Here is a 27,361-nt window from a genome sequence, read left to right as displayed (position 1 = left end):
TTAACAACGTTTGCCATCAGCACTTTTATTATAGATCTTGATTTTATGATCAACTGTATATAGTACAACAGAAGAGGTACAAAAGTGAGTGTGAAGACAAACTCTTGATCTATAGTCAGAAATAACCTAGTTGAAAGTATTGGTATGCGTCTGTGTTGATGCGTCTAAGTAGTTACATAACAGAATGTAAATAAAAATACATTTCCCTTAATGTAAACATTATGGGTGAGGTCTTGGCTGTGGTCCAGCTATGTTCAGTGCAGGCCTTTTTTATTAGTATTACAGAGAAAAGGTTTATCTAGAGATGCTCAAAATTACACCAGCTTGTGTAGTTCCATAAGGATGCTTCGCACTCTGGGTAGTCACTAAAACATACGGCATTATAACCTGTTGCCTGTGGGATCACGGAAACCTCAGCCTGCCTGATGAATTGGCAATCGATGGTTATGCTGGCACTGCAACACCTAGGAGTATATCTGTAGCAAATCCTGGTCTCTTTTCTTTGTGTCAATGGCATGCACAAAGGCACTACAGCCATGGCCACAAGCTGGCCTCAGATGTTTGTTCTGTTATAAACACTGCACTTGATTATGCATATGAGACTGGCAAAATAGAAATCAAAGGCAATCAATGAAACCTGTTGTCTCAGCGTACTATGGCACGTCCGTGCTTGTGAATCGTACACCGCAAGGCATCCCCTTTCACCTCAGAAACTGAGGTCAGGAGAGACTCCTTGTTGTGGCAGGCTTTTGATGTTTGTCTCTGTTCCAGCGGATGGCCAAGCTGTGGCCTGAGGGACCTTTTATGAAAGTTGGAAGGTTTACATTTACTGCTATATTAAGAATAAAGTGTAATCTGAGCTGCAACGGTGTTTCCAGCAGGATTTTAATTGAGCTGTCTGAGCAAGCCTTCCTATTTTCTCTCCCCAGCTACACACTCAACATGTTCTTACGGATGCTGGCAACCCTCTGAGCAGTTTCTGGTCTTTTCTCAGCTCGGCTCAGCCGTTTCCCCCCCAGCCACTTATTGCGGTTCCCACTAAAAGGTAAGTGCCGCTCTGCCTCTTCCGTCAGTTGCTTTACCTGCTCAGAGGTGCCACAGTCCTTGGGAGAAACACAATTTGTATCATGTGCTACTGGACAGTCCTCCCCTCTGGGGGATGTTGCACTGGGAAGCAGTGAGAGTGTGCTCCGGTCATTTCACAGAATCACTGAATTATTTAGGTTGGAAAAGACCTTTAAGATCATCGAGTCCAACCCATCCAGCCTTTCAGCAGGGAGAAAGCCCAGCGGTGATCCAGGCAAGTTCTGCCTCTGCTGGAAAGGCTCTTTCTTCTCTGTGCACGCCCAGGGCAGTCCCTGCTCTGAGCCTCTGGGCACAAGGGAGCTGTAGAGGAGGGAGCAAACCAAGGCAAAGCGTCTGCCCTCAGCCACTGAACATGCCCCCAGCCTCTCTGAAACAGGATGTTCGTGTGCATGTGTGTACAGTAATCACACCGAAAATACCATCTCCTGCTAGTTGGCTGTTAGTATCATAGCATGGATTTCTTGTTATGGACTCTGTACGCACTGCACTACTATTAATCACTCTAAGCTATGTAGCCACACCTTTTCCAGCTTTGCACACAAATAACGAAAGTCCTCAGCGGTGCAGAGCACTCTGTTTCATGGAGCTGCCGTGGTGTTGGTGCAGAGCCTGCAGTCTGTGTGGTCAGGGCTATGCACACACTGAAGGAGCTGAACCGGCCTGTGATCAGACACAAAAGCAAACAAATATTCAGCAATCACTTTGCATGTACACCAGAATAAAGCTCCAGTTACTCAATGCAATGTGAAAGTCAAAGTGCACAATATATCTGTGCTTATCAAGTGGATGTCTTTTCTTAGGATAATTTTTTTTTAAATCTTGCTGCAGAAAGAAAACTTTTGATGTTTATAGGGGTTAAGGACAAGAGCAAGTGAGTATGAAACAAAGTAGGGTGTGAACTCACAGCATGTCAGCTACGTTGTGATAACAAAAATAATTATGAAAAACAAGCAAGATCTCTTGCACGGACTATGGAGTTGCTGCCATGCTGGAAGTTCACCACCTTGCTTACCCAATGGTAACCCTTACTCCTGCTGTAAAGCTGTCGGTAGCAACGTCAGACAGGATTAGATTTTTTGTGCGAAGTACATCCAGTGAATCCATTTTTTGAGTTACTTCTGCAAGACACTGCTGACACCGACAAAAGCAAGACAAATACATTTGATTAAAAAAAAAAAGCATCTGATCAGTATCAAATGCTATATGGCATAAAAAGCAGATGCTCAGCTGATACGGACCCCACATGGTTCTGTTTGCAGTGACTTCAGTGGAGTGAAACTATTGGTTCGATCTATCCTGAAGAGTTTCCTTGCACAGGTAAATTACTTATTTATTTTTGCTATGTATATAAAATAGTAAAATTAATTGTCCGTGTTGCTCTTCACAGTTGTTTATGTATGTGTTAGCTGAGCTCTCTGACAAAAAGCCCTACTTGTTATTCTATCTTAAGCAGCAGGTTGTGAGCCATAGCAACGAGTGTGCAATAACTCTTCATGATGTGTTACAGGTTTCTCTGTGTGCTGAGCCACGAGGGATTGAAGCTACTACGTATTTACCCTTCCTCCTTGGCCCCTTCGATTATTTCAGCATAGGCTGAAATAATTTGTGCCTGCTTACAGGTCCTGGGAGTATTGGTTAAATGCGGCAGTTACCCAAAGAGAAAGTGAGCACATGAGCATCATGAGTTGGCAGATTTAAGCACCACGCTGGTGTTAATTTTTTCACAATGTGCAGAGAACCCATTAATCAGGTTCAGCAACACCTAAACAGGAATATATTCCTCTGCTTTCAAGATTAAAATCCTACCACCAGATAAAGCATTTGCCTCCTTTGCAGACCAGTTTATCCTTATCTAAAACTAATGTCACAAACTCTGTAGTTTCTAGAACTGTTTGCTTACTTTGGAAATGTTCTTATCCAAGCATGAGTTCTTCACTCTGAAAAGCTGTTCCTGACAGATAAGCTATGAGTAATACTGAAACTTTGTTGCTTTTCTAACATCACTAAAGAACACTTCTGCTCTGTGTGATCTCTGAAGTCACGCAGAGGGATAAAGGGTCTAAGGCTTTTGTATCTCCTCAGCAGGCAGACAGAGATTTCAGACAAGTCAAAACTTGGGCTGCTCTATTTCCTGGACTCCTGTTTTTTTCTCCTGACAATGGGGAATTATAGTAATTCATAATACTTATCATGCCTCACACCTCACTCTCTGACAAAGCAGATGGATGGAAAGTAAACTCCAACTGTAAGTGAGGACGATCCTTGACATACTGTGCTATCTGTAAGCAGCAGGGAGGAAAGCTGCCTACTTGGTTCTGATTATCACAGCTAAAAGCCTGTTGATAGTGGCTGGATTCCTCCTTTCCTGAAGGGAATGGACCATAAGCAACGGCAGTGACCTCCCAGAGTGCAGGGCAGAGCGCAGGCCCCGGACCCAGCCAACGTGAGGTCTGCAGTCCACGTGGAAGCCCCTGAGCAGCACACAGCCACATCAAGCGATGTGATGGCAGTAAGAGGGGAGCCTGCTCTAGTCTGCTGTACACCAGGAAATCCATATTAAATCAAGAGGGAGTGCAATATTAGTTTTATGTTAGCAAGTTGACACCAAAAAGAGCAGGCAATGAATTACCTGTAATTGTCTTCACAGGTGATCTTAAAGTTTCGCTCTTCTAAGATGCTTTTTAACCTCTTTATGGAATGACCTGAGCAGGATTCACTGGAAAGCAAAGTCTTTTGTTATTTGTGTTCCTTGTGTGCACAAGAAGCTTAGCTAAATTCCACACTATGTCACTTTGCTTTATTTCAGGTAAGCTTCTTTCGCAGCTTGTTTTCTAACGTGCTGTAAATTTCATCGGGTTTGTGGAGTTTCGGCTACCATTGGGCCTTTGCTGGTAGAAACCATGTGATGTTCAACTGTGCATCTTGCACAAGAACTTTGTGCAGGAGGATATCTGTAGGAAATAACTGGGTTCTGTTCACAGGTCAATGTGCCCTAGAACTGCTCCAGAGCTGCTGGTGGCCTCCACCCACAGAAGCATGATATAAAGCTCATTCAAATCTGTAGAAGGACAACGTGATCAAGTCCTCTGTGTGATGAGAAAGGGCCAACCACAAAAACCAGCAGCTAAGTCCCAGGTAGGACATAAAATAGGAATAAGCAGAAAGAAAACATGGGAGTAAGCAGGATATGAGCATCTGCTATCTGTTTGACTCAGCCTGTGGCTGCTGCCACCCTGTTTTGTCAAGGGGCTGTTTCAACTCCTTTTCCATTGGTAGGAACCCTAACTTGTGTATTTCTCTTCCATCCAGCTAATGGTTTCATGAAGCAATGTCATACCTTTGAGATCTTTACCTCCATGTTTAATTTGCTTGAAATAGCCCACTGGGCCCCAAAGCTGTAGTGAGAGGACCGACAAAGGTCCGAGACATGGATAGAGATGCTGCAAAAAAATTATTACCTCCGGATAAAAATAATCTCCTTGTCCAAAGTATAGGACACACATTAGGACAGTAATACAATACGGAGGCAAATCCAGTTCCTTACATATGGCATTGGTGGAAAGCAAAGCCAGCTCTTCTTTGTTCATAAAACTTACCAGATGTTATCAATGATTCAACATGAAATACAAATCATTATTATTGGAGCTACCCTCCCTGTTTCTCCATGGAAGTAAGCAGAAAAAAAAAAAGAAATTGCTGTGAGCTTGGCCCAGGACGAAGATGTGCCAAAAAGGCTGGCAGGGCATCAGGCTGTTGAAGCTGTTGAGAAGGAGGAACATAATGGCTTTTCTGATGTTGGGAAATATTGAGAAAAAGGATCAAGTACCATGCTTGGTGGAACCAATGGATAGATAAACCAATGTAATTTTCTTCAGCAAACCTCTATGCTGTGAGCCACCATAATATGTCTGGCATGCTGACCACAAGACAGATGCATGCCTGTGAGCTGTGATAGGTATGTCAGCTTGTATGGCAAAGAGACACTTCGGGGTGTCTGGGCTAGGGGAGCACATGCAACACTGGAGCTGGTACTGTGTCAGACAGTGAGGCTGTCTGAGCAAGGGTCTCTGTTGAGTTCATACTCATTCATGAGTTGTACTGCATCATCACGGCCTGCTTCCCGACCCGCTGTGTCAAAGCTGCTGCTTCCGGTGTGGGGGGTCCTTAGGAACAGGAGAAACCATGGCAGTGCATTATAACCACGTGAACCACAAGGGTCAAAGGCATCAAACCTCATGCTCAAAGCTTGAAACATGGCAGGTCTGCAAAGGAATCTGAATGGGACAATGAAGGTCTCAGAAAGGCTCAAATGTGATCTAAGTAATTCCATGGTAAGCATTTAAACTACAGAGTTATTATTAAAAATCACAGAACCATTTAGGTTGGAAGGGACAGCTTGAGATTCCTCATCCAACCAATATCAGCTAGAGTAGGGTGCCAGTCGGGTTCTGAGTATGTCACAGATGGAGACTCCACAACCTCTCTGGGAAATCTGCCTCTGCATTTGAAATTATTTTGTCAAAAATGGTTCTGGTCAGCATAATTATAGTATTCCTGTGGAAAAACATGTTTTCCAGCTGTTCACCCTGGTAAACGTAGCCTGATATGTGACTTCAGTGCTGCACCTATAATAAGGGTCTCTAGAGCTCAGTGGGATTGGGAGGCATTTAAAGGTCATGGGACCCCTTCAAAGCAAGGAAAATGTCATTGTGCCTTAGCTAGAACTGTTCAGCAGTACCTACGAAAAATACCAAAGAAAAACAACAGTACAAATGTTATTCCTGCCAGTAAGATAGCAGGGAGAAGAGTGAATGTAGGGCAGGTTTCATGAGCAGATTTCAGACAGTGTCACTGTTACGACAGTTGCGCATCAGAACTGAGCTGCACTGTCTGCCTTCTACACACTGCTCGTCATTTCGTACCGGCATGACTTACCTCTGAGGTCCACCGATGTCATGCATAAGCCAAATGTGTACTGCAGAGACTCTGTCTGGATTTAGATTAAAGATCTCAATACTTCCAAAAATGCTGTAAGAATGGTAGATGAAAAAGCAAAACGTTCTTCGTTATCTAAGTAAGATGCACAAAGTATGTTCCCGAAATACTAGTACTTACCAGTGCTGCTATTCTCAGTGACAGAATGTTATCTTGCCAATGGATTTTCACAGACTATTTAATTACCTTGTGGTAGAAGATATGCTCCCCATTCTTCTTTCACTTTCATAAGAACTATTGAAACTGTCTGCAGACTGAAACAAGCTGAAGTTTTCCCACCTTTAAAGCCTTTTCTCCTGTTTGGTTATTGGCTAGTGGTTTGGTCTGGTGGAAGGGAAATGAACATGGCTGTTCTCCTGACCAACATATTCTTTCAATATTATTCAAGACTGCACTTCCAGCCAGGTAACCCAAGGAAGCACAGTCAGCTCCATGAGCAGTTAGAAATGTGTTGTTCCATGAATATAACATAGTGTACAAATCTAGATTAACTGTAATAATACAGTTACTTTATGGAGTAATAGCATACTGGAGATCCAACCCACATACCTTCAGAAGGATTTAAATTACAGTCACAGTATAGGAGTTAAGTGAATATCTCTTCAACAGTCAACCATTTAGATCTCTCTCTATATATATAGAGAGAGAGTTTTCTACATATAGAGTTTTCTAAAAATTTCTTCTGCACTGGGACTCAATGGCAAAAACACATTCACCAGCATTCAGGTCCCACAGAAATGTGGATGGTAGCATGCTGAGTAAATACCTGCTGCTTCTGAAAGCTCCAGCTTCTACTGATCCGTTGAGCATCACCTGAACCACACCACATGCTGCTTCTGCAAACTGAGCAAAACAAATGGCCATTATCCTCTGACACTACATGCAGTGCCACACCAGACTCAGGGCTAGCGGCAATTGCTGTAACTTCTCTGATGTCATAAGAACTGACTTCTACAGGTAGAGGATCTGGCCAATAATTTAACAGAACGTGTCAGTGGAAATAAAAGTCTCTAAAGGCTATGGCAAAACTGCCATAAAGCTGCATTAGGCAGCTATGAATTGGCAGTCTGAGGCTGCGTGGGATTGGTACAGTAACTTCGCTGTCACTGCTGTTTCCAGTTTTTGTAGGGGGATGCAACTTTCCAGAGCCCCAGCAGCTACAGCTGTCTGATGGGGCTGTTCCCTCCTCAGTAACTTGGAATAATCCCCAGACTGTTTAACTCAGACGGTGGGGATGCACCAGAACAGAGGTACCACAAGTTTAAGGACATGCAAACGATCACGTATTCGTTGCCTTGTGACTCACATCTGTGTTCTTTTGCAGCTTGGGATTTTTCTCCCCCATGGTTTTAGCAAATCTTATCACCGAGTTTTGTTTGATTTGTAATTGCTGCCCCTTTAGTCTTTAAAACTCAGGTCCAAATATTTAAAGACTATTAAGTAAGGTTACAATGAAAAGTACCCGCCCTAGATATGTAATCCATTGGTGGGACAAAGAATTTTTGAAAAGCTTAACACAGATCACTGTACTCATCAAACCCTCCAAGTCCTCTTACATCTTAACTATCTGGCTCAAAGTCAGCTCTTGAGAGCTGTGAAGTTGCAGGGAAGTTAGACCATGTATAACTTTCTAATGTGATAAGCATGAATTTTAGTAGATCTTAAATTTATCCAGACTAGAAAGCTTGCAGTAGAGCAAGCCTGACTCTGTATGGTGGTTTATCTCTCACAGACTCTGGAACTGAGGGATTAATGAGTACATCAAAACTGTTTTGAGCTCGGAAAACTTTCTGTGCACTAGTTTACCCACAAAACAATTTTTTTATGGTGACTAGACTTTTTCTTACATACATGAGAGATGAAGCACACCGCAATGCTTGTTTTCCACCTGGACAGTCATCTACTAATAGTTGTACCAAGGGTGATACCAGGTTTTTTCTGTAAAGTGCTGGTGTAACAAAGCCAGGCTAACTGCTTAACTCGGACTAGCAAGGTGTCATTCATGTGATGGGAGTTGGCATGTGCGTATGGGTGGGTACACCGTAGGAACCTTGCCAGACACCGCTGTGGGAGGATGTGCTCTTCAGGTTTATGCTGGAAAGGTGCACGAGGATTCTCATCCGTTTGGCAAACTTCTGTGCCAAGTTGGGCACTGCTCCCAACATCGACATGCTAAAATGCATTTTGTTTTAGCAGTTTCAGTCCTGTCATTTAATTTAAGTGGTGGTTATTGTATTACCTGCAAAGCTCCAGCTGTCTGCCAGGTGTTGTTCTAGACAATGGCACACAGTCTCCGTCCACAAATAAGAATGCCCGAACTACACTGACATTAAATATTGCCCATAAAATATGGGACCTTGGATATGCAAATTTCCAAAGCCACTATTTTCAGCACCTAAAGCTAAAGCTGGTGAGAACTTTTACTATTCCATGTTTTAAGTCCAATCTGCAAGCTCACATTTTTGGCAGTGTCAGGAGCTTAGTGCCTTTCAACATTCTTGGATTCAGGGAGATTTATTCTGGATCTTACCATCTTGGATGCCATTTTCCAGAATACAGAGCTAGGGTTGCTCTCACATTCACTTCGTTTTGGACAAGATTCATAGTTGATTCCTGAGAAGAAACACATTTATAGAATAGCTAAGGTTAGAGTGAATGCTGTTGCAATGTTAATATGGCTTTGAGAGCTGATTAATGATGACTAAAAGCTTTGCCCACTACCAAAGCAAGAAGGCTACATGAGGAAAAGGCTCTAAGAGGAAAATGAATTTGTGTGTGTTCGAAGGTCTTCCTGTTGGCTCACACACATCTCAGCGAGCCAGCTGCAGGCCCTGTATGCAAATAATTCTCAGAAAACTGAGAAGGGAAAACATGCAGCCCTCAATATGAGAAACATGTTGGCTCTTGACAAGTACTGTACAATCGTATTGAAAAATTCAGCTTTGCCCAACATTTTCGACAATTCCAGCCCAGCCTTAGCCCCAGGGTGCCTGCACACTGTCCCTGCCACTTTGCCTGGCCTCTCCCCAGGACCTTGCGGAATGGCATTCCTGTTTTGCAGTTTGTCCCACAGAAGCCACAGGAAGGAAGGGAGTATTCTCGATAAAGAGGGCTAGATGTGATCAGCAGCCCAAGCACCAACCTGGCGTTTTAGTAATTGCCAAAGTCATAGTTTTTAAATTCACATGAGAACTAAATATTATTTTCAGTCTTCCAGAATATGGGACAGGAATACGGTTAAGGTTTTGAACTAAATTACAAGAAAAGAATACCTGAAAAGGACTGTGCTTAGGGCTAGATATAGAAGACGAAAGAATAACCTGGAATTGCAGTGTTTATATTTGTTTTGCAAAAAAATAGGACTTATTACCTGGGGCAGAGAGGTCTCCACACCATGAAACCCTATCAGCCATATAACCCAACAAGGTGTCCTCCAAGGTAAGGAAATTTTGACTGGATTTTGTATAACGATGAACGAGGTCATTTGTCTTGCTCCAAAACAGTGACTGTGAAATAAGGTACAATGTCTAGTAAGCGATACTTATACTAAAGCTGGTCAGGAAATTTTCCCGGAGAAAAAGTTTTCATGATAATGAAGGAGTCTTAGTTTTTTATTGAAATGCTGCAAGTTCACATTAGTGGGTCAGTTCTTATTTCTGCAACCCATGCTCCCATTTCCAAAATCTTTTTAGGTGGTTATTTTTGATGGAAACGGACATGTCTGGCCCGCAAAGCACTTTGAATGCAAGGTTTTGACTAGTTCTAATAGGATATACACCTAATTTGTTGCATGCTTTTGAACTGTGCATGGAAGGGCAGGTTTTTGGTAGCAGTGTGCCTCTAACAGCATGATAGCACGCTCCTCACAGAGAGCCGTATGCTCAGGGAACAGGGCCATCTCTGTCACTTCACCAGGACAACCTCAGTACTGATGTCTGAGGCAAACCTTACACAGGGATGTTTCCCAGCGACAGAGAATGAACAGGGTTACTGGGGTCCCAAGCTGGTAACACCGCTGCAGTAAGCGCAAGAGCAAAATATCATCCTCATCGACCTACAGACACTCGCAGCCATTACGGACAAGACCCGTCACTCAGAGCCCTGCACAGACACGTCATTCCACGCCGACCCTCCTCACGCAGCCCACCACGCATCGCACTGTTACCTTGTTGCAGGGTATAGGATGACTCGCTAACTCCATCAAAGGCTGATAATCTTCTGATGTAATATTACAGGGATTCTTGTAAATGAATGCATGTTTTAATGATTCCCATATTTTTAGGCAATCCTTATCTCTGCCAAAAGATTAAAACGTAGTTAATTAGTATTTATGAGTATTTATGGCTGTGAAAGGATCTCCTTCTGTTACGGTTAAACACTATGGATCAGATTTTAAAAGATTTCTAACTATGCTCAGGCACCAAAATACATTATCCATTACAAAAGCAGAGTATCTTCAGCAAATTAAGTGTAAACTGAGGAATGAGCAGTTCTAAAACATTTTTCTCTCTTCTGCATTTTAAATTACTGATTATTGAAGTATCTGTATGCCCTCTATGTTTTTGTCCCTTAAAAAGAGCAGTGCTGACATCACATAACCAACCCAAACCGTTCTATGATTCTATGATAAGGTCAAATTTTTTGATTATTCATACCAAATCACGAGAAGCAAATGTGGCAGAATATAGCTTGTACATTTTAAAAGTGTGGCTGAAGGATGCTGCCTCCTCAGGTACAGTAAGCCAAAAATATGCCCATGTGTCCCCCTGCAGAGTGTTTGGCCCTGCAGAAATAATATCTATAATTTTGTCTAAAACAAAAGCAGGGGTCTGGCTGTTTTGGACCTGATATTATTTTCATTTATGTACTAATTTGCAGCTATTGTCTTTGCTGGAGCCACAGCTGATTTGAACACTTGTAACCAAGATCTGGATCAGGTGTTTGGTCTCCAGTGGGTTTTTCGGTCTCCTCCTGATCGTCCACCACCCTTCTGGCCCTTCTGCTCTCACTGGAATGAGTCAGAGGATTTATACCAAGTTTACTTGGGGGGAACTGCTTCATGCCACAACACAACCCTATCACCTCAGCCTACACTTGTTTCTTAAGATGCTGCCTTGTCAGGCTAGCAAATTAAGCACATCTCTGCTGACAGAAGCAGGGGTCCTTTTGTACTACCAAGAGGAAATCTGTTGCATAGTGCAGGCAAGCAATCGTATCTCCGTACTGAAGTAGTGCCACGCTCCCTTCACAAAGCTGCAGCATATAACTACGTTTGGGACGGCTCAGGATGTTTGCTATCTTGTGCCTGAAGTAACGAATGAAAACTTTGTGTTCACGTAATTCACAATTATTGTCTGTGTAGTAGGTGTTCTCAAGGCTGTTGCCCATGGGTGCACTTCCCTTCCTCCTCACACTCCCATTTTCAGGCCCACAGGGAAAGCTTGCCCCTCTCATTACAGCAGTGACCATTAATGCAGTGATTTTCCACCCTTCTCTTTCCTATTTTTATGCAATTTTAAAACGCTGACTGCATTATCCTGTCTGCATGTCTGAATGGAGCTACTCTGACTGTCCTTGACTCATCCACTCTTTCTTCACTGTTTGCAAATCATCTCACAGTGTGTTCCCACTAAAAGCTGTTTGAAGAATGGACTTTGTCTGGTGTGAATAGATTACTGCCTTCAGAGCACCATGAAAATAGCACTGATCAACTAGTATGTAATAGACAGCTGCAGGTTTTGTTACCAGTTGTTACTGGGGTAGCACGTAGGATGCGGAATAGTCCTGAAGGGATTAGGAAAAAGAGCAGTAGTTTACTGAGGTTTTCAAAACATTTTACAAGTCAAACCACTACGGTTGTGTGATCTCAGTCCTACTACTGAACTCACAGAATCACAGAATGTTCGGGGTTGGAAGGGACCTGTGTGGGTCATCTAGTCCAACCCTCCTGCCGAAGCAGGGTCACCTACAGGAGGCTGCACAGGACCTTGTCCAGGCGGGTCTTGAATATCTCCAGAGAAGGAGACCCCACAGCCTCTCTGGGCAACCTGTTCCAGTGCTCCGTCACCCTCAGAGGGAAGAAGTTCTTCCTCATGTCCAGATGGAACTTCCTATGCTTCAGTTTGTGCCCATTGCCCCTTGTCCTGTCGCTGGGCACCACTGAAGAGAGTCTGGCCCCATCCTCTTGACACCCACCCTTCAGATATTTGTAAGTATATATTAGGTCCCCTCGCAGCCTTCTCTTCTTCAGGCTGAACAATCCCAGCTCCCTCAGCCTTTCCTCATAGGAGAGATGGCTCCAGTCCCCTCATCATCTTTGTAGCCCTAATTCAACCGTGATTTCTATTGAGTGCTCATCTGAGCATCAGAGGGGCAAACTGGAAGGCACCTGACAGCACTGGGTACCAGAAGGAATGCCTCCATCAGACACACTACAGGGGCTGCGGCCGGTATCTCACTGGGAGGGACCACACCACCCACTGCAAGATGTCCCTGGCCTTCCTTCCCTTCTGCCCTTATTTATGCTGTAACAAATCTAACTTAGCAATATATGTGGTATTGGTCATTGGGAGGTCATGCCACTAACGTGGTTATGACAGCATGTCTCCATGCCCCAGCTTCTTCCAGTCCTCCTCTGTGAAGGGTCTATGGCAGATGTGTCCTCATCTCTCGCTCCTGGGGCAGCCACATGCATTATGCTGCAGAGCTCTGTCTGGGCTGCAGATATCCCTCAGCCTGGCCTTGCTGATTTAAAATGAGCTCGGGTGTTGCTGCTGTACAGTGCTGTCTGAAAGGCAGGCAGAGCCTGGAGCAGGGGCCAGGCAGGTCAACCTGGAGGCTCTCCGGCCATACAGCCAGCCGGGACAGTTCTGGCCACACACCGAATTTTGTTCCCTACCATGCCAGACTCTTACAGGAGCAGCCCCCCCCAAGCCGTGCTAGGAGCCACAGTTCTTGTTCATATGAACCAAATTTACCTCCAGGTAAGTAAAGACTAATAACAAAGATGATTTTTAACTGCAGTATTGTCCTTTATCCAGGACCCTAAATGTGCTTTCAGTTACAGTCACTGTAGAAATAAGAAGGCAAACTGCAGATGCTCTCGGGAGCACAGTCACTGCTTTGCTGTTGCGCTGTCATGCCAGGGGGTAGGCGCATATTTCACTTAGCAGAATTTAACTTGGGTGCACTAAATTTTCTCCTGGAGGAGCTCATCTCCAGCTGCACACTGTGTAAGTAACCCACAGAGACCACCCTCCTGATGTTGGTAGTTCATCTGCGGGACGGGAAGTGTAAATAGCTCTCCCTGTGACACCAGACTGCAACACGACCACACTGAACCAGCCCAAAGAGAGGACTCCTGCTGATTACGGGGTGACGTTACAGAACAGGCAGCTGTCCCCTTTGCTTCGCACAGTCAACACTATCGTAAAGAGAATTTGTAGGGCTTGGCTGTAATGTCTCAAAGACATCTATATGGCTCACAGTTTCTAATCTGTCAAATGATTTGTCTTCCTGGATGGACTCCTTTTCTTTTTTAGCCATGCCTGAAATCTGTTCTGTGTAACGGCGTTAACAGCCACAGGTGACAGCTGGTTACCTGGTCATCTACCTTTCATATCGTGAAGTTTTTAAGCATGGTCTCAGAAGATGAAATATTTGTCAAGGAATCATAAGAAAAAACTGTTGTGTTTTTTTTATTTCCAAAGCAGAGAGGTAAGTGATAGACACAATACAAAGCACTTCTGCTGCTGGACTCCAGTCATGGCCGCGAGCGGCACGAAGAAACAACCATCCAGGTGATTCACGAGCTTGCCGAGACAGCTTGCTGAGTCACCAATTCAAAGCTGCAGGTTTCCAGCACTTCGGGACACCAAGCTCAGCGCTTGATGATGTGCATGGATGTCACTTCTATCTGAGAGAAGAGTCTTTATCCACAGTCCTGGCAGAGTTGAGCAAAACTGTATGTTTAATGTCACAGAAGTGGTAAGGCTTAGCCTTCAAATGGGGGAAGCTCTTCCACAGCTGGTAGTCGGTGTGGTTACTTCTAGCTGTACCACACAGCAGAATGATAAGGCATGAAGATGGGTCCTTCTAGAAACTAAACAATTTCAGCATTGTTTTAGAAATCAAAATGCAGATCTTCAATGTAAAAAAGTACATACAAAAGCTAAACAATATTTCATTTTTGCTATCCTCATCTACCAACACGTATATTTTCACAACTAAATAAAAAGAATTCATTGATTTGCCATTGGAAAGGTATTTCTCTGATGTGAAATACAGGTTTTGCCTTACATCTCAAAGAGATTACCAGTCACACAGAACTGTGGTTTTCGTTGATACATGAAAAAATAAGCAGTGAGAAGACTTTAGGACTTGTTAATCCCAGCTTCAGAAAGATATGTCACTCTTCCCAGCCTCACTGTTGAGGCAGACACTATACATAAAGTTTCACCTGTCCCTAAAAAGGCCAAGAAGAACAGGTTCAGGTTGAAACAAGCACATATGCCTTACCAAAAAACGCCTCAGAAACAAACTGTCCTCTCATGGCTGCTCCTAACTTCTCACTGGGAAGTTCTCAGCCCCAGAACAAGCTGAATTTGTTTTCCTTACTGCTTTACAGAAGGGAGGGTGAGAAAGAGATCACCAGTCTACCAGTTCATTAAATTCTTCTAATTCAGATAGAGGAGTCCATGGTGAATATGTTTATGTACCACACTGCCACAGGACTCGTGTGCTCTCCTCTGGTTTTTGTTTGCATGTTTTGGGTTGCATATTAATTCTGCATTGTATCTGCAAATATCATATCTTTATGCATAATGGATTTCTTCTTTTGAGGCTAACTTTGTTTATGTTGCAATATTTAAGGCCTTTTACTCTACTACAGAATCTGAAATTTTTAATCCAAATTCAGTGACACATAAAATAAATATACTCTAATTTTATGTTCGTTTTTTTTAAACCATTTTTTTTAATGAACAGAATTTGAGATATGCTGTTAACTGTGAAATAATTACTAACAGACTAGAATGAACACTATGAAACCTGCTGTAAACACATGAACTGAGCCTGCCACCCTTTCTCTGGAAAGCGAGGATGCAGAACTTGCCTTATGACCTTCTGGAGACAGAGACTATATCCCGCATTTAGTACAGCATCAAATAAAGGCTGGGATACAAATAACCATTACAACTACATTTTGTTATTAAATCCAAGTGTTCTATACATTGCAAAGCATAGTATGCATTTGTCCTTACATTTGGGTAGAAGTTGCATTTTCCAATGAATTTGCATATTTCTATCCATTTGCCTTTTTTATGAATATCACATTAATCCATCAAATGGAAGCTGGAGCCAAGAATATTTCCATTAGCAGCTATCCTAGCAGCTAAACTTTAATGTGCATATCAGAAAAATAGACAGCTTCTGCATCATTATCTCTTGCATATCAGTACACTGGTCTGGCTAACCTTGAAAGAGTATCCTTTCACTTAAAGGAATGGGATGGCAGTGAGCTGCCTGGGAAACCACTACTAATATAGATAATTTTTTTCTTTGTAATTTTTTTTTCTTTCACCAGACATGAAGGAGCAAATTCATCTCCAATTGAAATTGATTTAATTGATATAATACCAAGGATAAGTTTCATCCCTGCTGATTTCAGTTACACCATGAACAACGTCTTGCTTTCAGCTCAGCACTGGGCTGACACCGGATGCTAAAAACATCTCAAGAAGGGCAGCATTTCCTTTGTATGTCTTGTCTTTAGTTTCTTACTCAAAAATTTGAGAGCGGTATGGGACCCACTTTGAATTTACAGGCGAAAATGACTTCCAGGCTTTGTTCTGGAGAGCCCAGACAATTGTGCCCATGTTGCTGGAATCACTCTAGCAGGCAGAGGCACTTCCCTGGCGAGACGTGGTCTCCCCTGCAGTCACAGCCACTTTTCCAAGGTCCTGAGCTTTCTTTGTAAAACACGACAATGGCTTCAGGCCAAACTGAGATTTTAATTGTGGCGTCTGCGGTAGGGCTCTGAAGTTACAGCCAGAAACAGTCCTCAGAGCCTCTATGTAACAGGCCTTCGCAGGGACTGAACCTGACCAACAGCTGCCATTTGTGAAGAAAATTCCTTCTCATTTGTTACCACCATCGGACAAAACAGCAATGCAGAAATGCACCTAAGCACTCAGAAATCTGGCTCTTTAAAGAGTGAGGAGTGTGTGGATATAACAATGCTCCTTAAAGGCATAGGACCAACTCACACTCTGCTGGGAGTCCAAGGCATCGTCTTCACCTGTGGAAGAGACTTCTCAGAAGGAAAATGCCTGTCAAAGGACCTAAATGGTGTAGCTTCTGCATCTAACAGATCCATCTGGGCCTGCATGCCAGTTTATCTGCCACTTTTAGGTAAACTCTGATGGTTGTAAACAGCAGTGCAATTTACACATCCTAATTCAATTAGCTTTTTCATGCGAGCTTATGAGTAGCCACAACTTTATGTCATAAAAAAAAAAATGCAATTAACAGTAACCTTTATGGCTGTGCTGAGGGGAAGCCCACTGCAACACCGAATCCTTTTGCTGCCTCTTTGCCTGAAATATTTCTGCTTTCACCTTCTGCTGCCCCTTCCCTCCTTCCTGCTTTCACCCTCCTTGCCTTGTCTCCCTGCGGCTTTGGAGCAGCTTTTTGGGAGCCGCTGCCAAGGGCAGCCCAGGCAGCTGCAGTTGGACGGGGCTGCAGCCATCTCGCCCAGGCTGCGAGGAGATGAACACCAGGCGAGCAGTGCCATCAGGTGGGAGCAGGGACTGCTCAGCAGCGGCAGCAGCAGAGGTCAACCCCAAAGGCGCCCCGATCTTCATGCCGGGCATCGGCCTGACCCATCTCCAGACCACTGAGTCAGAACATGGGTACATGCACGCAATGGATCCGCTTCGTCCCTATTGTTCTAGCACCTAAAATCTCCCATCTTTGTGCTAAAAATCAGACAAAAGCGAATTAAGAGAGGTCAGCCATTATGCTGTCATCGCTGGGGATCTGAGGAGACCACTGCCTGCTGCTTTTACCATTGGGATAATAGAGAGGGGAAAAATCACTAAGGGAAAGGATGAAGGAAGAAAAATCGTGGAATATCTTTTAATCTCCACATCTTCAATGAGCGCCAGCCTCTCATACCCACTTAGTTTAATTATTGCAAAGTGTCTGCCACCGTAGCATTTATGGTGACTGACCGTTTTTCAATATGAGAATGACATACTTCATTGTTTTGGCAGCTTGATTTTGTAAGTATTCCTCTCCGTTAATTAAGTAGTTCAAAAGCCAATAAAGAAAGCATTGGAGGAACTCACTGGGGATAGAGAGAGAGATCCAAAACTCTGCCTCAGAGAAAGATGACCTCTGGAAAGGCTGCCTGTAGGCAGAGCCACTGAATTCCCCGCAATTCCCCGCGGCAGAGGTGAGGAGTCTGGAGGTCTGGAAAAACAAGCACAAGGTGACATTGCTGCTGGGTGCATCTCAGGGCTATGTTTGTGTACAAGGAATGACCTGGAACAAATGACAGCTCCTCGTCACACCAGTCTTTCACCTTTAGCAGGAATGAGAGGGTTGTATGGGCAGCTGTACTGTGGCTTTGGTTTATAACTCCTGGAGTATTTTGTGAGTTGGGAATCAGAGCTCCAGGATAACATTAAGCCTTCCGGGAAGGGCTGAGCCGAGAGGTGGCAGCTATAAACCAGTGTTCATCTACATCAGCAGGGTTTTTTGCTGGCTGGATTTCAGCTTTCCCGGGTGAAAAACCCAGCTGCTTAAGCAGACGCTGTTTACAGAGATGCTCTGTGAGTGGGACGCAGCCTCTAGCAGGGCAGCAGTCTCACCTGGACGGCACTTTGACACAGGGTCATAGCTGCTTACAGTTTAAGCTTCCAAGGGAGGGCCATGTCTTCAACAGATACAGAGGGAACAAATTTAAGCTGGCATCTTACCCCTTGATTAGAAAGCGTATTTTTAGTGTTGTTTTATTTTTAATGTTAAACTTGGGAAAACACTTCTATAAGAATGATCTAAATAAAAGTATGTTGTAGCAGGGAAGCACTCAATGGCTTAATGCAGCTGCAGAATTTTTTTTCCCCCATAGCATGATCTTGCAGTACATTTTAGATCCAAAACTGCTGGGATGCAGCAGGAGAATTCCCTGCTTCGAGGGTAGCAGGTATCAGCAGGACAAGGACAAGGGAACAGACTAGAAATTTAGTACGACTGTGAGTGAGTTCCTTGCTAATACCTGATTTTGTTGTCATCTCCTGCACCTCGTTTTAACCTGGGACACTTGAGGAAGATTTTCATTTGACTCTAGAGGGAGAAAGGGTCTGTTCCTCCCAACCCTATGGATAAGCAAAGTGATATTTCCTCATGGTGCTCAGGGTTGTTAAACTGTTCTCGTGTCTTCACCACACCTTGGCGATGACAGCTGAGCAATGCCATCAGCAAGCCACCGCTGAGCATGGCTGCTTTCACTGACGTCTCTACAGATGTCACACCAGAACTGAAGCAGGGAGAGCTGGGAGGGAACAGGATTCCCCCTTTCAGCAACAACAAGCTGTTAGACTGGCTCAGCCAGACATTTAATGATTTCATTCCTCGGGTGGCACTGTAATTTAGACAACCACCAGCCATTGCTCTGTATAGCCAGTTCTACAAAATCAAGACACAAGTGAGCGGGCAAAGAACAGGTAGCTGACTGACTGTGCATGACTAAATAGCTGCATAAAGTTGCAGTAGATAGCTAAGTTGAACAGTATTTCATCAGCCAATACTTCTGATTAATGTGTAGAAGGCCAGTACAGACAGAATTATATTCCCTCTGGTATCTGGGATTAAAACCAAAGGAGACTTTCACTGCAAGGAGATATTAATATATGATGGTGGGGTAATCGTGATGCAGTATGTGTAGGCTAATGCAAACATGAAAAATTATTTGAAATCCTACAGGGTCTTGCACTAAGAACCATTAAACATCCAACCACTGTTAAATAAATGTAACAAGTTTTAAGTATATGAGAAACATATAGTCATTCAATAACAATTTTTATATGATTCTAAACTCAATATAGATAACAGACAGATGAGTTGACATACGGCTGCCAAAGCGAGAGATAAATTCAGATCTCAACAGCATTTCTGTACCTCAGAAGTACATTGATGTTGGCCATGGAGAAAAGACAATGCATCTTTCGCCATCTCCCGTTAAACTTGCAGGACACTCTCAGACTTTGGGTTGCTGCTGTCAGCGGAGTTACAGCCTGGGAGGGTAAATTTTCTGAGCAGAACAGTATATGAGCTTTGCACAGAATTGGATGGCCTTTCACAGTCTAGCATTGAAGTTTATACTCCAGGAGAGCAGAAATAAATATGTTGGTGATTCATTCTCTCGAGAACAAATAAATGATAGCTACGCACTGCCATATGAACTTGTCTCTTGCTAAAGAGAAAATTATCTCTTTCTAATGAACTGCCTCTAGAAACAGATGACAATAAAACCCAAATGGAGCCCAGAATAGTTATGGAAATTTGCCTTAAACAGCATGAGGACTCATCTGAAGGACCAACTGTAGTACCAGTACCTCTACATCCTAAAGTGCTAATAACTATCTCTTTGTGCCTGCTAAATATTAAATTACAGTTCCGCGTTAAAGCTCAGAAAAGCATATTTCAGTGGACGTGTACCTCTGAGAAAGACTCAAACAATTATTAAATTTTATAATTATTATATCTTCGTTACCAAGAAATTACAAGAACAGTCAAAGTCGCTCATATACAAGTTAGGGAAAAATAATTGTAAAAGAAGATATTGTCAGAAATATTGAAGGGCAGAAGAAATGAAAATCAGAACTGTGCGTGTTTCCTATACCAAAAGCTAACACAAAAAAGACATTGAAGTCAACACATTGGCACATGAAGTAGGGAGGGAAATACTAACAGCATACACTGAAGTGCTGTAACAAATGTTTTGACCTGGGCATTTTAATAAGCAGTGTGTTATTATGATGATACAGTGCCCATCTTAATACCAAGAGACAAACTGAAAGTAGGAACAAGTATCAACACCATTGCCACTACACACAAGCCAAAAAAGTTTCTGCATCGCTGTTTGCCTTAGTTACCCGGTTACCTATTTACCCAATGAACCACTTGAAAGTCTAAAACCATGTTCTAAGAAATGGAAAAAAAGAAAGACACCTCTGGAGATCGTCTAGTCCAACCCCTGGCTCAAAGCAGGTTGCTCAGAACCACATCCAGTTGGGTTCTGAATATCCCCAAGAATGGAGTGACCACAACCAGAAATGACAGTTGCACGGCGGTTGTTTGATTTAGCAGGTATTACATACAGGGAATTCAAGCCAAAGTGTAACAAGATCATCATCGACTTTGATTCAATTAACAGCAGACCAAGTCTGAGCAACCTGATCTAGTTAGCGGTGTCCCTGCTCGCTGCGGGGGGGTTGGACTAGATGACCTCTAGGGGTCCCTTCCGAACCAAAACTTTCTATGATTCTATGATTCTATAACTTGTTCCACTCCTTGATCACACTCACAGTACAAAAAAACGCTGTTTTTTTCTTGTGTTTAAGTGGAATTTCCTGCATTTTAACCAGTGCCCAGTGCCTCTTGTCCTGCAACTGGATACCACTGAGAAAAGCCTGGCTCCCTCTTCTTTACTCCCCCATCAGGTATTTATACACTCTGATACGATCCCCCTGAGCCTTCTCTTCTCCAGGCTGAACAGTCTCGGCTCTCTCAGCCTCTCCCTGTCCATCAGACACTTCAGCCACCTTCACGCTGGGGAGCACAGAACTAGACCCAGCACTCCATTTGATTCTGAATTATTTGCCTGCCCCTATGTGTGATGTGATTTAATCTTCATCTGTGTGTGCAACCCTGCTGTAAGTTTTGGGTTACCCTTGCCATTCTTGAATCTTTAACTAAGTCACTATTTTGATTGTAACAAATTCCATCGAATCACTCTGTTAAATTGGCTGACGAGTAAGTGTTGTTAATAATTACACAACCTAATCTTGTGATCTATCTCAAAAATGTTAATAAATCCTAAATTGCTGCTAAACCAAAGCCTTGCAGCAAAACCCCATTCGTAACGCTCCCCAGTGCTGAGCAGAGGGAAGGATCACCTCCCTCCACTGCTGCCAGCGCTCCTGCTCGTGCAGCCCAAGGCACCATCGGCTTTCACCGCAAGGGCATGTTGGTGGCTCACGTTCAGTTTGTCCACCAGGCCCTCATGCCTTTTTCCACAGATAGATAGTGCAAACAAAGCCATTTGCTCTGGAACTACAAGAGATGGTGTAACAATTCCATTTTTTTTAGAAAGTGTATTTTTTAAAAATAAAACAGGAAAGCTAAATCCTTTGCAGTATGATGCATATTAAACTGAGAAGCTTTAGAATTCTGCACTGCACTCTAACAAGGGTGCTAATGCATTACGATTTGGTAGTAACACCACCAGTAAAAGTATCTCTTATGTAGGGCATTTTTTCCTCATGAAAACACAAATCTCAGATAAGTTTGAGTATAATGTCATGGTTATATAAAAGAAAGCTAAGGTTTTTGTGATACTGAATCAGATCATGGCTGTTGTTTAGCCCTATGCTTGATGTGGAAGTGTTAACAATCAGTGAACAAATACAAGGAAATTAAATTAAAAATGCCTAGCAAAGCATGAAGGCAAAATGCAAAATTAAGCATACAACAACAAACCCCAGATTTCTTTCTGGAAGTAATTATGCTGCAAGGGTAATAGTATCTCACACAAAATCACCGCTCCATATGTTCTTTTTGACAGAATGTATCTCCACCTCCACAGGCTGCAAAGGAATGGAAAGACAAAACGCATTCAAGATCATGAAGTCAGGAGACAAAGCTCTCCTGAACGTGCACCAACTCTTACCAAATGTAATGGAACTATAGACTGTTAAAATTTGTTATAACAGGAATTTGCCACTAACTATTGAAACAACATTAGTTGGTCCAATTGTATTTAAGGGGGAAATCTATGCTGCATATCCACACCACATTCCACGAAAAATGTACTGAAGTTCTAAGCTTTGGTCTTCATCGGTGGGTTTGTGCACTGCTTACTCGGACTCTGCAGGACTGCTGGGCCTGAGAGTCAGGTACGTTACTGAAGTGGCTCCCTGCCTGCATCCCGGGTGCTCTCTCACTGACAGAGCTTAGACAAAAAACACGCTGGCTTGACTGCAGCCATTTTTAAATAGTAGGTGCTTGCAAGCTTGGCTTAGCATGGGTGAATCAGAGGCCGAGAAGTGATTGGAGACCTGAAGGGGGAATACTCATTATCCGGGAATAAAAAATCTCTTGAGCTGCAAATGATAAGATGAGTTTATTTCTAGATTGAAAAAAAAGCATTGTATCTGTTTTGGGGATCAGTGACTATGACCTCCTTTTTGATAGTGTGTCTCCCCCTCTCCTTCCCCAGGCCAAAAAGTGCGCATCGCCTGAGCTCTGTGCCAACTCAAACATGGTGGAGAGGAAAACTAAACCAGTTAACTTCGTATCAACAAGATTCATACTACTCCTGTTCCTACCCGCTCTTCCCCAGCAGGAATCAAGGTGCAAAACCAACACAGACAGCACTCTCTGAGCGATGGGCAAGTTACCGGGTGGCCACAACCGTCCTCGCCAGCACCAGTGTGGTCCAGGCCCCGCACAAGCCCGGCACTGCGGAGCGAGCGGGTCTGCGCGCCCCATCGCGCTTCCCTCCTCTGGTTACACCAGCGATCAAGTCTTGCGAACTTAAATTCGCAGCGCATGAAAACTGGAGTCTGAGAACCGCGAGGGGCTGTGAGCCGCAAGAGGGAGTCCGTGCTGCTGGGAAAGAGGAGGCGAAGTAATCTGAGGTCAAATTCTTCCTTCAGACCACACTGCCTTTGGCCTTTATTCAGACAAAACTACAATATACACCAGCGGCCACGGTTGATGAGCATGGGATCTTTGCAAGACTAGCGAGAGCAGAACTTGCAGCTTTTGTTAATGTTGAATTTAAGACTGTTGAGCTGTGACAAACTGTTGCTTTAGCTCTCTCTTCTGGCAGCAGCCAGTATTTTCCAGGGAAGCCAAAAAAGAAATACGACTCTGTAATGTGCGTCTCTAAATGTGCAACTTCGCATGCAGGGAACGAAACCTCTAAAGCCTGCTGCTATGCCATCCGCACCTTCTCCTAACCATGAGGCTAATATCACAAATGCATTATTTGAAACACTTGGTATTCTCTACCAGTTTCTCCTGAACTTTGGCATGACTGTTCTATGCAGGAAGACTTAACTGAGGCAACTGTATGTGTACAAATGACACGAGTCAGCCAGCCAGCAGCAGAAATCAAACCAAGGACTGTATTGCATGCAAGCAGTTAAACAAAATTATTGCCAGCTGGTGCTGTATACGGTAGCTGAGAATTGTCTGGTACGGCACCTGAATGTTTTGATGATTTTGGAGAATACACGTATCAACAGGATAAAATCTGATTGCATGAGGTGCTCACGAAACTCCCCTGCAGACAGCAGCAGCCCCTCCAGTGGTCTCACTGGGCTTGGGTTCAGCCCCTAGTTCATAGAGGGAAAGACAAGAGCGTGACCAGAGCGTGCCAGCTGCATACGGTGCCGGGGCTCCAGTAAGGTGAGGCAGAGCACAAGGAGGTCTTCTCTAGTGTTACAGCAGCCGTGACGGTGAAGGTGGACATTAGCCCACCTGTGGCCTTCTCAGATGACTTATAGCATGCAGTTGCGAAAGCAGAGCTAAATGGGGGCTACAGGCTTGTGGCCCCTCTTAAGTTCATCCATGATATCTAGAAACCTTATGAAGTCCACAGTCACATGGCAACAATCCCCCTTTTTTCCAACACCTGGCAGCTATTCCAATTTGAAATACGGCACTCCAAAGTGTAGTAAATAGTCACACCAACTACTGCAGTAAATCGATTGCTATTTTTAAAAAGACTGAAAATATTGTCAAAGATGGAACTTCGCAGCTCTGGTATAAAAAAGTAAAAATGTGAGGAAACGTCCATGAGTTTACTAAAATCAGAGTTTTTTAAACAAATGCACACGTTGATGTCAGATTAAAAGAGAAGAACAGAGTATGGACAAACTTAGGAAATTTCAGACTTCTAACCAAGGCAGCGAGGTTCCCAAGTAGGAGTAGTGGCAACAAAAGTCCTGAGTACACACAGCTCACTCAGCTCAGCAGCCTGTCTGAGTTTCTGCACTTCCCTGTTCCCACTCCTTTCCTTTGATTAAGTGCCCCACAGATCTCACATGACGCAAGATCTAAGGCCTACACTGATGATGAAAGAAGGCAGGATTAAAGATGCAGGGCTCTCTGATGTGTCCTGAAGGCACCCGCTTTACTATCAGAAAGTGCCAGCACCAGAAGTGGTCGGTGACACGACAAACTGCACCGAGCTCAGCAGGAGCAGAAACCAGCAACCTCAGCTTAGGTCCCCAGAGAAGTCAGGACCTCCTGAACATTTCAGGTGTACGTGCATATTTTTCCTTTTGCAGTGCCCTCTGTCTCGGATTAATTTGTTTCTTTAACAAAATAAACCAAAAAAGGGTCGTACAATAAAGAAGTCATTTCATCTGAAAGTGAGTTCACAGCCATGAAGCTATTAAACACTGTTAGATTAAGAACAGCAGAAAATGTTATGCCTTGTAAAAACAATCTTTTTAGAAAGCTTATACTCATGGGTTTGTGATTTTTTAAAAAGCATCTTTAAAAAGAATTGCTTAGACAAATTACTCCCAGTTCGGATTCAGTTGTGAATGAAATCATACGTGACATTGGCTGGAAATTTATTCACATAAAAGCATTTTTTACAGTTTCAGTACCCCAGTTTGAATGAAACAAGCAAAAGTAATAAAGGCTATCAGGCTTCAAAATCATTTCAGGTTTAAATATTGAGTGTATACCTCTTTAATAAATTAACGTGGGCTTTTATAAACACGTACATGATTTTTCAAAAGCTTCAGGAGTTTTTTAAATTTTATTTGTAAGAGAAGCCGCCCTTCCCTTCACTAAACCCACTTAGGTGTTTAACGTAAAGCTCCGCACGCTCAGGCCACGATTTTCCATGTGCCAGCTTCCCTTCACACGCTGCAGATCTGCCTCTTCACATAGCACCAGACATCCGAGATCAAGAGAAGTCCAGAAGCCAGCAAACCACGCGCAGCTTTGTTCCCATCAGCTCAATGTTATGACAATGAGAGGTGGCAATTGACTTTTTGAGGACACAGACCAGGACGGTTCTGCCACTTGGCCGAAGTGCAGGGCAGCCCCACAGCGCTCAGCTTGGGGAAGGGGAAATGTCTGCCAGAAGCTTACTGAGGACACAAAATCAAGTGGCTGGTGCCACCGAACTGACGGATGGGTCACAGCTGAGAGACCCTGGGTGCCCTGGATCCCACCCAGGAGCTGGGTGTCCCCAGTATCTGCAGGGGCTCTCCTTCTATCGTACTCTGCTTTTCCCCGGGGGGCCAGGGATCAGAAATCAGTTCTCAGCCCTAACATGCTACTGCAGACTTGGGCCCAGGGAACCCTCCCGTGCAGCAGAGGAGCGGTGGGCTGCTCGGGGTGTTAACAGCACTGCCTGCGGCCATGGGCTGAGCCGAGACCACCGCCGGGTGAAGGTTCCGCCTGGGATGGCCGTGCTGGCACTGCGAGCCATCGGTACCCCTCCGTGCAAGCTGCCTGTGCTCATCGCAAAGGCTTACCCACACGCTGAAAACATCTGGTTTTGGATGACCCCGAGATATTTCTCAACACTTTTCTAACATTGTTCATCCCATAAATCCGTGCTGAAGCTTCTCCTGTTCCTCTGTCCTGCGTAGTTTTGGTTACGTGAATGCGGTGTCGCACGTTACAGGGCTGGTTTTGGGCAGATCGGCTTCACGGCAAATTGCTTTCACCTCCACATACTCCAACCTGTCAGCTTTTATCTCAGCTGGCTTTAAGCTGCAAAATGTGTTCATAACTGGGTTTTGACCTAGGATTAGCAGTATTTACACTGGTTCTGCAGGCAGTTTCCTCAGAAAAGCCACCAGTTGGGCGCCAGCTGCTGCAGTCTGAATTTGTACGTTTTGCCACAGAACAGGGGTCTTGCTCCCCTCCTTTCTCTCTGCCCCACAGCTGGCGGACACGGCCGGGGGGGAGGCGAGACCCAGCTCTTTTCCGTTCGCTTTACGCACCTGACGCAGGACCGAGACCCCTACTCACCCCAGCTCCGGGTACCGCGCCAGGACGTAGCTGTAGCATCTCCCCAGGACGACTTCTCGCAGGTTCCTCGTGGTCCCTCTGTCCTTCCACCTCAGCATCCCGGGGCCGCCCTCCCTCCTCCCGCGGGTCAGGACGGAGGCCAGCACGGCGGCGAGGAGCAGGGCGGCCAGCAGCACCGCCATCCCCGCCAGCAGCACGGCCCGCTGCCGCCTCCGGGCAGAGCCCCGCTCCAGCGGCATCCCCCGGGAGGGGCTCGCCGAACGCCGGCCCCTCCGCCGCCCCGAAAGGCAAAACGGCTTCCCAGCGCCTCACCCTCCGCCTTCCCCCCCCCGCCCCCCCAAGCCCGGGGGGCCGCCCGACCCCCCGCCCCGCCCCGCCCCGCCCGGGGTCCCCGCCCGGTGCCCCCGCGGGGCCGGGGCCGGCAGAGCCCGGCGGGACGGCGCAGCCCGCCCGTGAACGGGAGAGCGCTTCGGCGGGCCGGGATGGGTTCGGTCGCTTTTAAAGCCGAACCGCGGCTTCTCGGGGCTCGGCGAGGGAAGGGCAGGGGAGAGCCTGGCCGCTGCCCGCCTCCCGCTCCTCGCTCCGCCGCCACCGCCCCGAGTTCAACTTCGCGGAGCTGTCGGCGACAGCTCGCAACAGTCAGTCGCGGGCAAGGGCTCGCCGGACTCCCGGAGCCTGTGTCCGGAGAGAGATCCCGCGGCAGCAGCGTGCCCCGGCCAGCGAGTGAGCTCAAACCACCCCGGGCTGCTGCTCCCGCTTGGTTTGGGTTTAAATGATGCTGAATCCGGAGCTGAATCCCACTTTACCTCAGGCAATTACAGACGTCGTAAAAACACAGTTCAAGCCACCGACACACAACGGGGTATTTTATTTCTCTCCCTTGCAGATAGGCATGGATGGGTTGTCACGCTAATTTCCAAGACCAGTGTGCAAATCGTGGGTACCCGAGGCTGTGAAATGACCTAACGAAGCATTCGGCGTGCTC

At 44.9% G+C, this 27,361-nt stretch overlaps 1 protein-coding gene across 1 annotated transcript; it reads right to left on the bottom strand.

The window, feature by feature from the left end:
• Nucleotides 1-26,685, bottom strand: CD38 (CD38 molecule). Its single transcript, XM_009934356.2, has 8 exons — nt 26,377-26,685; nt 10,247-10,376; nt 9,452-9,587; nt 8,612-8,694; nt 6,848-6,924; nt 6,022-6,114; nt 3,716-3,802; nt 1-1,746 (listed from the first exon to the last, which is right to left on the bottom strand). Exons 1-8 carry the CDS (start codon nt 26,613-26,615, stop codon nt 1,665-1,667), a joined length of 927 nt encoding a protein of 308 aa, XP_009932658.2. The 5' UTR covers nt 26,616-26,685; the 3' UTR covers nt 1-1,664.
• Nucleotides 26,686-27,361: the final 676 nt, after the last annotated feature.

Source organism: Opisthocomus hoazin, chromosome 5 (genome assembly GCF_030867145.1).
Source record: "Opisthocomus hoazin isolate bOpiHoa1 chromosome 5, bOpiHoa1.hap1, whole genome shotgun sequence".
Lineage (NCBI taxonomy): Eukaryota > Metazoa > Chordata > Aves > Opisthocomiformes > Opisthocomidae > Opisthocomus > Opisthocomus hoazin.
Note: the sequence above shows the minus strand (reverse complement) of the source record. Positions and strands in the feature narration are given on the sequence as shown.

Coding starts and splice junctions, on each gene's coding strand:
- CD38 (XM_009934356.2), bottom strand. CDS start 26,615: ATGCCGCTGGAGCGGGGCTCTGCCCGGAGGCGGCAGCGGGCCGTGCTG. Junction 10,377..26,376: donor GCGCGGTACCCGGAGCTGGG/GTGAGTAGGGGT, acceptor ATCTTTTGGCAG/AGATAAGGATTGCCTAAAAA. Junction 6,115..6,847: donor GGAGCTTTCAGAAGCAGCAG/GTATTTACTCAG, acceptor CCATTCTTACAG/CATTTTTGGAAGTATTGAGA.